At 41.8% G+C, this 11145-nt stretch overlaps 1 protein-coding gene across 1 annotated transcript in view; it reads left to right on the top strand.

Moving 5' to 3' along the window:
• The window catches only part of MKLN1 (muskelin 1), an 80814-nt gene that overhangs the window by 55901 nt on the left and 13768 nt on the right, over positions 1-11145 (top strand). Inside the window, exons 10-13 of the mRNA XM_017728013.1 lie at positions 245-392; positions 1379-1493; positions 3122-3261; positions 5497-5599. Of these exons, the coding sequence (XP_017583502.1) occupies positions 245-392; positions 1379-1493; positions 3122-3261; positions 5497-5599 (506 nt within the window). The remainder of the gene's footprint in view (positions 1-244; positions 393-1378; positions 1494-3121; positions 3262-5496; positions 5600-11145) is intronic.

Below are 11145 nucleotides of genomic sequence, written 5' to 3'. Positions count from 1 at the left end.
CTATTATCCATATCTTTCCGTAGGAAACAGCAGCTCTCAGAATGCCTTTTTTTTCCTTCCAAGAGTCAGAGATAGGAAGAGAAGAAGAGAATTTGCGTTGGACTTGGCTTTAGCAGGGAAGAAGTTGGCCTCTGGATGATGATCTGCTCAGTTGCAGGGGGAGGGAAACTCTTTGCCTGATGATTGGATCCCTTCCTGCATCCTTCGTTGTTTCCAGCCTGTAACTTTTATTTTCTTTTCTCAGTTCCAATGACAGGTTTCACTCAAAGGGCCACCATTGATCCCGAACTGAATGAAATCCATGTCTTGTCAGGGCTCAGTAAAGACAAGGAAAAGCGGGAAGAGAACGTAAGGAATTCCTTCTGGATTTATGACATTGTGAGGAACAGCTGGTAAGTCCTAGGTTCTGATTTCCTCACTGACTTTCTTTAGAAAGCAATCCTGTCTCCCAGGGAACTCTGTAAGCTCTGTTAACCATGGAACTGTTGAAAGTTGTTGAAGACAGCTGAGTTCCCTTAAGGCACCTCTTTTTCCCATTGTCTTTAGAGGCACCATGGCAATAATCCAAATGAGGGAGAGAAATCATGTCAACATCTTTATTGGAGCCAGGTGCAGGGGATGAGGGGAAGTGAGCAGTTATAAAAGGCTTTTCCTGTAAGGAAGGGTTCAAGGCCAGGGTTCAGCACCAATGCAGCAAATTCAGTCCAGTGTAAGTTGTTAATGGCAGTGTACATGGTGCTAGTTCTTAGAAACTGAGGAAACTGCTGCATGTGAATGGTGGTGGAGAAGTCCCCGTGCATTCTGAGAAAGTATCTCCTGGTTTGTTCATTGAGTTGTACTTGGTAGCTTGTTGCCACTGTTCCTTTCCAGAGCTGGCAGAGTTTTTGTGTTCAAGGCCTCTTCTAAAGTGGGGTCGATCACTTCAAAAGGTGTGAGTGTTGTTTTTTAAAAGTGAATTCTCAGTTATAACTTAAGTCTGCTTGGAAATCAGTGACTGAAATACCACCTTTGCTGTAATCCGTGGTCTAAAGCTCTACTGGGTGCAAGATGTTTTTTTTCCATGATAAAAAAATACTTCATGCTGACAGTTCTGTAGGCAAATAATGTAATGTCTGAAGAGAGCCCCAAAGCTCATGAGAAATAATTTTCTTGAATTTTTTCCTGTTTGGCTTGTGCTTGAGGACTCTTTTCAGCCAAGGTGACCTCTGATTGCTGGCTGGGTTCTTTGTAGAGCTAAGAATGGGATGGGATAATAGAGGACAACATAGAAGTAAGAAAATCTTTGGTATTACACATCATTTGTACCTTCCAGCCTTTCAGCAACTTTTCCTGCTTCCTGTAGGTACAACTAATAATTCCTGACTGCTTTGAATTTCAGGTCTTGTGTCTATAAGAATGACCAAGCAGCAAAAGAGAATCCAGGTAAAAGCCTTCAGGAGGAGGAGCCCTGCCCAAGGTTTGCCCATCAGCTGGTGTACGATGAGTTGCACAAGGTATGAGGTGATTTTTTTTTTTTTTTTAGTCTTTTTGCCCTTAAGATATAGCTGTTTCCTTAAAGATGGTACCATAAATATAGCTTTCAGTTTAGTGTTAATGTTCAGATTAATATGGTGAGTAGCTCCCATTTGACTCCCCATATTTCAAAAGGAGGTGCTAAGCTACTTTTTATGTCAATATGAAGTAAACACGAGAGCTGCTCTCATGCTTCAGAGCACACAAAGCTTCATTCATTATCCTCAGGGATTTACTCTCAACTATTGGTGACTAAATGAGAACAGAGAGTTACCCACATTTTTAGGGAAAGGTGTGTTCGAATGAACTAATCACAGCTAACCAGAGGTGCCTGACTTTGCAGAAGCAACTGACGCTCTTTAGCACTGTCAGCCTCCAATGGACACATTCATACTTAAATAGACTTAAAATTGGGTTTAGTGTATATGACAGCTCAGTAAACTTAGAGCTTTGTGCATATTAACCGATAAAGCACAAACCCGCACATTGGGTTCATAAATTCATTAACTCATGAATTTAAATTACTGTGACATGCTTACTGAACCTTTCATGGATTTTTCTAAAAATTCTCCCTAGTCTGAAACAGTCTGAGTTAAAGAAAAACATATTTTAATCTTGCATTCTGTGGGATGTTAATCAAATTTGGGAAACCCAACTAGCCCAAAACTTTGACAATAGGGGGGATTTTAAAGAGGAATGGGTGCAGATTCTGCATGGAGAATTTGCATTGCTTGTTGTCTTCACTGTAATGATACAGTAAATAAGTAAATACTGTTCTGCCTTTACTTCTAAGTGTAAGGCACCATGAGACTGAGAGTAGTATTTTATGAGTTACTCTGAAGGTTACTAAATCATTGCTGTTGCCCAGCTTTATCTGAAGAGCTGTTTGATGTGCTTGTTTTGAAGAGTCTTATTTTTAGAAACCTCTGTTCCAATGACCTTTCTAAACTCCTCTGATATAAATAAGGAGAGCCTACAGCAGTGGGATGCAGAATACATTGTTTTGAGTGATTATTTTTAAAGCCGTGGGGAAAGGTAGCCTGTTGGACTTGTTAGACTTCAGTATTTGAAGGTCCTTTGTAGCATGTTTAATATCAACAATTCAGAGTCTGAAATTACCACATGATGGGAAGAAAAATGTAATGAAGAAATAAACAGTCCTTTTGTGACACTTCCAGTCTTCTGGAAATTTGCCTCTCTCTGTAAGTCTAGGTTATGCTGGACTGGGCTTGCTGTCACTTTACTTTGAGCATCTTTAGGACTTCCCACTCCCTTTGTCAGTGCTTAAGGATTTATCATGCTCATAGGTTTTTCCTAAAGAAAGAGTTTGCACAAATTTGGGATGTTTATTTATAAGTCTCTTAGGTATATGCTAGGGTAATGTTCTCACAGTACAACTCTACTATTATCTTAAAATGTAAATGGTTTAAGAGAACTTTCTTCATCTCCAAGGGGACAAAGTGAGGCTAATAATAAAATGGAGCAACTTGTCTAAAAGGCAGAGTTTGTCCCACCAGAATAAACCTCTGCAAAGCTGCTGACATAGTAAATTGTCTTTGTTCAGTGGATGTACACAATCAATTTTTTGATCTGCCTCTCATTTCCTTAGGTTCACTACTTATTTGGAGGGAATCCTGGTAAATCCTGCTCTCCAAAGATGAGATTAGATGATTTCTGGTCTCTGAAGCTCTGTCGACCTTCGAAGGAATACCTGCTAAGACACTGCAAATACCTCATCAGAAAGCACAGGTATAGAAACAAAGGTGGTTTGCAATTTTCTTTTTCAGGTGTGTCTTTTTCCTTTTTTTTAAAGCTGCTAAGACTCAAATCTCTCATAAACATTTTTGTGAAATGTCATTTTGTTGGTTATATGGAACTAGATGATCTTCAAGGTCCCTTCCAAACCTTTGGCAGGTTTCTTGGTTATTTTTTAAAATTATTTTAATAAAAAGCAGTGGGCCGGGCTAAACTACAAAATTAACTTGATGCATTTTGCCTATGCTATTCTAGAACTAGAAAAATCTGGTTATTGTGTGGGGAGTCATGGGGAATTTTTAGATTCCCTTTTCACTCTGCTGCTCATCAACATGTGTTTTGGTGCTGTCACCTCCCAAGGAAATGGAGTATGTTTTGGAAACACTGTGCTTGGAGATAGTAACAGCCTGCAAGGATGCTAATGAAGTCTGGGGGCTGGATGGCTTTGCACATCTGAGACTCAACCGTGGTGAGGTCATCAGAGTTTCTCATTCAGAAACTCCTGAAAGAGCTCACTTAGGCAGAATTCAGCTACACTGCAGTGCTTCTTGCACTCTGGATTCTTCAGAGCTGCCTGATATTTGCTATTTAGGGCAACTGCTTTTCAGAATCAAGCTTATGGTGTTGCCTTAGTCAAGAAATTGCAGCAGCAAGAGAGCCTTTCAGGACCCAGGAAATCATTTGAAGGCAGTAAATAGCTCTCCTTGCATTCCGGGGGAGAATACTTTGTTATCAGGCTCTGCCAAGAGTTGGAAGGTCAGGTTTTCCTGATGGTTTTTTATTTCTGAGGCAGCAAGCAAATTGCTGTACTCAACTCACAGCCACTGTGGCTGGGTGAGACACTAACATTAGCCACACAGTAGATGTGAATACCTACAAGAATGAAAAAAGGCCTTGCCTGGTTATCTGGAAGGCTTATTAAACCCAGATGTGGTGGTATGGAAATGCAGCTGTGCAGCCTCCAGAGACAGCTCTGGATTATTTGTTCCTATTAGCTTAAAATGCATTTGAAGGAAATGTTGCCGTGTGTTATCTGGCAGAAATTCGGGGTTTATGCACCGTGCTGCCATTTTTGGGGTCCATGTGAGGGAGCTAAACCTGAGCAGCCAGGGATGGTGGGATGGGTGCCTGGCTGGAGCTGAATTGCTGTGCAATCACTGGCTGCTGTTTTCCTGCACTCCCTCAAGCTCTAGGTACCAGAACAGGTACTGGCCTTGCATCCACAGCAAACCCACAGCATCAGCTGGGGTCCTGTTTTTCCTTTGAACTTGTTCAGTACCAGTCAGCCAAGCTGGGCAGGTGGAAAAGAGCAAGGTGGCAGTCGTTGCACTTATTTAAAGCACTTCAGCTCTCTGGACCATGGTGATGTCATCTGAGAAAATCTATGTCAGTGACTGAAACCATGTCTAGTGACCAAACTGTCAGGTGCATCAGGTGACAGACGAAGTCTTTGTGCTCCCTGTGCTGCTCAGTCACTGACATCTTTAGGCAGTTGCAAAATTCAGGCTACACGTGTCCACTGTGGTATAAATAGCCAGGTAGATGACGCAAATAAAAAAATAACAGTATGGAAGATGACAAACAGTGTGATGCTCCACTTGGTGGTAGGTGAGAGGAGGAAAAAGATCATTTTAAACCTCATCTTTTCTGGGTTTATGCAACCAACTCAGTGCTGCAGGGAAGTCGATCCTCTGCTCACTGAGGATGCTGAGCCCAGAATCATTTCCTGAGGGCTCTGTTCGCTTCTTGAGGGAATTCACAGAAGTTACAGTTCCTGTTCATTAAAAGAAAATGAGGAAATAATGGTGGTGGTGCACAGGATTTTTATGGAGCTGTGCTCTTTCCAAAGGTGGGATATTAATATCCCAGGGTCTGAAGGGTTCAGGGCTTGGCTGTGTCTGATCTGTGAGGTGCTACTCACCTCAGCAGAAAACAAGCTGTACTCAGTATTTTAAATTTATATATTAAGAAGTTCCTGTGCATATGCTTTTGATTATTTTTAGTAAGAATGTAACACTTTGCCCTTTTAACTTCTTTACACCCCAAAAAACCCCTCCTTCATGTTTCAGTCTGGCTTGAAATTCCAGGAAACACGAGGCTAAGCTGCCATTAACATGGTTTTCTTTGGAAATACTGTGATTGTTATGAGGATTTTGCTCTTTGTTGAACCAGTAGTACTTAGTTCTAAAGGAAATAGCTTTGCTCAAGTTTTCTGTCTCTTCTCTGCAGGTTTGAGGAGAAAGCTCAAACTGACCCTCTCAGTGCACTGAAGTACCTGCAGAATGATTTGTATGTAACCGTGGATCACTCGGACCCCGAGGAGACAAAGGAGGTGAGGATCAATGATCCTTGTCCTAAAGAAATTTAAGCTGTGTTCTCATTGAAAGTTTTGAGCCTCTTAAACCTGGGTTTTATTCAGTTTATAAAAGCTCTGCAGGTGCCAGACACTTTGCTGTATCATGTATTTCTCTGCACTTAAGTTCACACTGTTTTAGAAACAGTCAGTTAACAACTGCAGGTCCAGATAAAATAGCTTTTGTACTCCTAAGAGTGAAGACTAAGCCTTTGTTTTAATTCCAGTGTGCTGGTGTATATTTTGGGAGCTTTAATTGAAATGTAAACTCTCTGAAATGTCACCAGTCTGTAGTTGGTTGTGCATTGGAAAGGGAATAGAAACTTACTCATGCTGCCTTTTGGCTTCTCAACATTCAACATCTCTGGGGAGGGAAAGTTTTTTCAAAGATGATCAATATTTGTGGAAGTAGTTTATATATATACATTGCTTGCTACCCTTAAAATCTCATGTCCTTTGCCTTTTGAATATTATCCAGTAGGCATGTTCTTTATTTATTCCAGGAATTTGTTCCCGTTTCCTGTTTTGATTCCAGTACTGCAGTGCATGTCACTTTACAAAACAGATTAAAGAAATAGTGAGAAGTGTCAGATAAGGTGGTTGATTTGACTCTGGCATTAATTTCCACATGGAATTTGAGTTGTGCCAGCGTTCAGCTCCTGATGGGTAGATAAGGAAAAGTCCGTGGTTCTTGCTGTCTTCTTTCCTTAATGACTTGGGAAGGGATTCAACAGCTCCTTTTCTAAAATCATGATAGGAGGAGGGGCAGTTCTATTCCATGCTGAGTCCCTGGATTAAATCACCTAATCTGGTGGCTTTAACTTGCTACTTTAGCTAAAGAAAAGATTATACAGACACTGAAAGGTCTTGGGGGAGAATATGCTTCTTACGTGTGTGCAGGATGAGATTGTACGGTTAGAACTAGAAAAAAAGTTTACTCTTATCAGGATCTTGGAACTGATCACATCTGTCATAAATTCTAATCAGCTTTTATAAACATGTGATCCAACAAAACATTCAAGTGCTGTGACACTCTGTTCTTTTTAAATGGTTTCTTGTTCAAATTGTCCCATATCAAGTAATTTCACATCCTTTCCAGTCATTTCTAGCATAGGAAATACAACAGATGATCCTGCATTTCATAAGGTAGAAAAGGAGATTTTTTTTTCCCCCAATATGTACCATTTTCCCAGTGTGGTAACACTTCCAGAGTCATTTAGGTTGGAAAAGACCTTTAGGATCAAGTCCAGCCATTGCCCCAGCACTGCCAAGGCCACCACTAAACCATGTCCCCGTGTGCCACATCTATATGACTTTTAAATACCTACAGGGATGAGGACTACACCACTTCCCCAGGCAACCTGTGCCAGAGCTGGACAACCCTTCTGGTGATTTTTTTCCTGATATCCTTAATTTGAGGCCCTTTCCTCTTGTCCTATGTTTTACTCCTTGGGAGTGACACCCCCCCGCCCCGCTTTCCCCTCCTGTCAGGGACTTGTGCAGAGCCACAGGGTCCCCCCTGAGCCTCCTTTTCTCTGGGCTGAGCCCCTTTCCCAGCTCTCTCAGCTGCTCCTGGTGCTCCAGCCCCTTCCCAGCTCTGTTCCCTTCTCTAGACACCCTCCAGCCCCTCAGTGTCTTTCTTGTTGTGAGTGGCCTGAAACTGAACACAGAATTCAAGGTTTCTTCTTCCTGTTTGAGCCTGTACTAACCCGTACCATACAGCCCCCATTCTGATGCTCTCTTCTCCCCTCCTGCTACCTCCCACTCCTGTAAGATGTGTCCTATGTTCCCTGATGTCTCTTTTTCTCCATGTCCCACCTGTGTGCTGGTAGCCTGTCTCTCTTCAGCCAGTTACTCCTAAGGAGATTGTGCATCTCATGGCTGGCTGGGCCTTTTTTTTATTCCCTGAACAGCAAACAGCTGTGGTGCGATGAGCAAGCTCCTCTCCTAGTTCCTGCTGCCTCCTGTCACCGACAGACTGAAGGAGCTGCTGCAAAAGCTGCACGTTGGGCACATCTGGCACAAGAAAGCCTTTAATATCCTGCTTTTCCTTTTCCCAGTTCAGTGTGCAGTGTTCAACTTGTCCACCTTGTAGGAATGGAGAATTTACATGACTGCATGGGCTCCTCTGAGATTTTGGGGGATGTAGTAGCTGTATCATACCAGGTAGAAATAGAATAAAATGTTTGAAAAAAAGAATTACCCCTTTTCAGAGAGCACATTGGTGTTCTGAACATTAATGATCCAGTGAATGAGCTTACATAGCTCGATCCAGCTGAGTGAATATATTGTGGATTCTTTCTCTGCAGGCCTAATGTCTGGTCCAAACAAAATCCAATAGCTTCTGTCTGTCATGCTGGGCCGTCGGATCAACACTCACCATTCAGCACAATTAAAGCTTCCATCCATTCCAGCCATCTCCAAAAATCATTTAACCGTTTCTGGGACCCTATTTTTGTTTGGGTTTTGTTTTGTTTTGGTTTTTTTAATTATGATTGTTATTCATTGTGCTGGTCATAAAGCTTTAACTTCCAAAGCTTTTTTACACTGTCCAGATCTGCCAGGGTGGTGGCACAGAGCCAGCTGCTGGGCTGGTACTGACTGGGTGTATTTCCAGTTGACGTCAATTTACCTTCCGGTTATCACATCGAGTTGGCTTTTTGCTCTGGCATTGCATCTTCAAATTGCTCCTGTGCTTTCCAAAGGACTGACGCAGGCATTTTGGATTCCATATCGAATTTCAAGCACCAGTTTGATTGTGTCTCTCAGCCCAAACACCTCCATACCCTGCCTTTATTTGATTTGTATCTTGATTAATACCGAAGGCGATAGATGTGATTGGCTGCAGCCATTGAGTGCTGCAAGGCTTCTTAGTGTGGCAGAACTTTAGGGAATCAATTCCTGCTTGTTTTCCCCTCTTTCCAGGGTTACTGTTAAATTTGGGAAGGACCAGGCTGTGTAGTTTTGTCCCCAACTTTGTGCAATAATTCTGGAGACTGGCCTGTATGGCTTCATGTTTTATGGATGGAGATCTGGGTGGTGTTATATACCATTACAAGCAGAATTTCCCCTTGTGGTGAGGCTTGCTTGCTTTGTAATAGAAGTAATTCCTTCTAACTTAGTTAGGCAAGTCTGTTCAGCTGTTTGGAGTTGGATGCCAAGGAAAACAAACAGACTGTTCTTGAAACTTACTTTGGCTTTAGTAACCAATTTTGTTTAAAGTAGCATGAATGATTGATAGTAGGAACATACCCCAAGATTTTCATTCTGTTGCTGTGAATTTTAGGGATGCTAAGAGGACTAGATTTTTATTTCCCTTTTTTATTACTTTAAAGTGAAGTAGATGCCTGCAAGTAACAGGTATTGCATGGGTGCTTGGTTTAGTAGCCTCAGGCTGTGTGCCAGCAATTTCTCTGCCCACAAATGCAGATCCAGTTCTCTTTAACTGTGATTCTGCTTGAAGTCCCTTAAACCTCCTCAGTCTGTTCAGTGTTTTCCAGTCAGTGGATCGTTCTTACTGGCTGTGGGTTAATAGCCCCGTCACTGTAGGAAAAGGAGGGAAAATCCCTAGAGAATGGGGAATTTTGCCCATGATTTAACAGGTTAAAAGTTGTATAAAAGTGTCATTTGTTCGTGTAAAATTTTCTGCTGGCATGGGTGGTCTCTGTCACACACAGATGTGAATTTGGTGGTAGATTGCAACAATAGACTTTTAAAGATAAAAAGACAGTCAAAATAAATATCAAATTGAATGCCAGATTTTGTACTTAGAGAAGAGCAGGTGCTGTTAAAGCACAGAAACATCAGTAGTGCATGTACAAAAGCTAAAGATGCTCCTTGAACACTGCAGTAATCATGCCCAGAGCTTTGCTGCTGTTAAATGGGCTGCAGTAGAAATCAAGATGACACCAAAAACGTCCAGTGCTTTCCAAGTATGGGAGAGCAGGATGATTTTGTACATGGAGATTCAACAACTGATGAAGCTCAATCCCATGATTGTTGTAAAACAGATACAAAGCGCAAGGAAAACTTGCAGGATGTTTTTCTTGGAGCATGGTAGGAGAAAGAGCAAGGACCTGGAGGCCAATCTGAGGCCTGACTTGCTTGTAGACTGAGACTGGAGGCCCCTGTTCAAGGCTGCTTCATACTTTCCATTCTTAAGACCTTGTCTTTAATAAATTTGACAGATAAAGCCATCGGGGCCCAGAAGTATTGTTTGAATCTGCATTAGACTGATATTTCTGGGAAAATTAAAGCTCAAATGGGAAAAATAGTTCTAGGAAGGAGGTAAGAAAAGCCTGTTTCTCTTCTTTGTGTCCTGCTGTGATTCTTTGTAAAGCCTCAGAGCCCAAGGGCTGCAGGAGCAGAGGCTTTGGAGCCAAGGAGCCTCTACAAAAACAGCGTTCAGCCTTCCCAATTTCAGCAACAGCTCCGTCCTCAAAGGGTTTGAGCCTCTCTTTGAGCCTGTGCTGGGAGTCACCAGCCCCAGAGGACTGATCAAAGCTGAGGAACTGGTTTATGCTGTGATCTGAGCACTTACACACATTACAGAGGAGGAGGAGGAGGAATTGTGTCTGATTCACACAACCTGCCCGGTATCCCAAATGAGAGTTAGTCATTTCCCCTTAACCATTTTGTTTGTTCAAAGGCAGAGGTGTGCAGCAAATATATAAAAATAGCCATAGTATAACCTTTTATTAGTTATCCAGATGTGTTTATCTGCAAGGAACCCCTGCCTCTCTTCAGAAGGTTGGTTGGATCTCTGAGAGAAAAGTTAATTGTGTAACAAAGGGGACTGCTGTCTTTTGTCTTTTCTTTGGAATGGATGAAGCCAGTGAGCCAGAGGGATTGTCAGAAGAAAATGGGTGGTGGTGTGATTAAAGCAGTTGGATGCTTCTGCTGGATAATTGAATTCTGGTCTTGCCTCCATAACAGAGTTGCTGTGCAATATTAAGCAAATTGTTTTTCCTAGATAGTCATTAATTGGGTGTTTCATTCTGGTGCCTGATGGGAGATATCTGAGGTGTGATTTGCTTGAGGGCTTTGCTTTTCTGTGAATTCAGAAGCTGTTGCATAACACTGCATATTTTGAAAAATCAGATACTGTTAGTTTCAAATAGATCCAAAATTAATAAGAATCAGAAGTGCCATCTGTTAAAATAACAATTAATATGATAAGAAAATCAATGAAGAAAATAATTCCCTCTTTAGAGCAGAGCTTGAACTTTGTGAAGAAAATAGCACATTGGATATCTGCTGTGAATAGTTATGTAGGAGACCTGGTGTTGAGTGAGCAGTAACTGTCCTATGCTTTGGGAAAAAAGTAGGGATCCTTTGGGAGAATATTGTAGGGTTTGGGATTGTAATATGAATGCAGAGTGAACCAGCTTAGGCTCAGCACTGTCCTTAACTGATGTTCTTAACTTACATGCTTGACTTTTCCATCAGGAGCTGCTTTTCGAGTGTGAGCTGATACACAAATTTAATTTCAAACCAAACTAACAACAGCCCTTAAGGTTAACTGA

The sequence above is a fragment of the Corvus brachyrhynchos genome, unplaced genomic scaffold, assembly GCF_000691975.1.
Source record: "Corvus brachyrhynchos isolate BGI_N302 unplaced genomic scaffold, ASM69197v1 scaffold182, whole genome shotgun sequence".
In the NCBI taxonomy this organism is placed as follows: domain Eukaryota; kingdom Metazoa; phylum Chordata; class Aves; order Passeriformes; family Corvidae; genus Corvus; species Corvus brachyrhynchos.
Note: the sequence above shows the minus strand (reverse complement) of the source record. Positions and strands in the feature narration are given on the sequence as shown.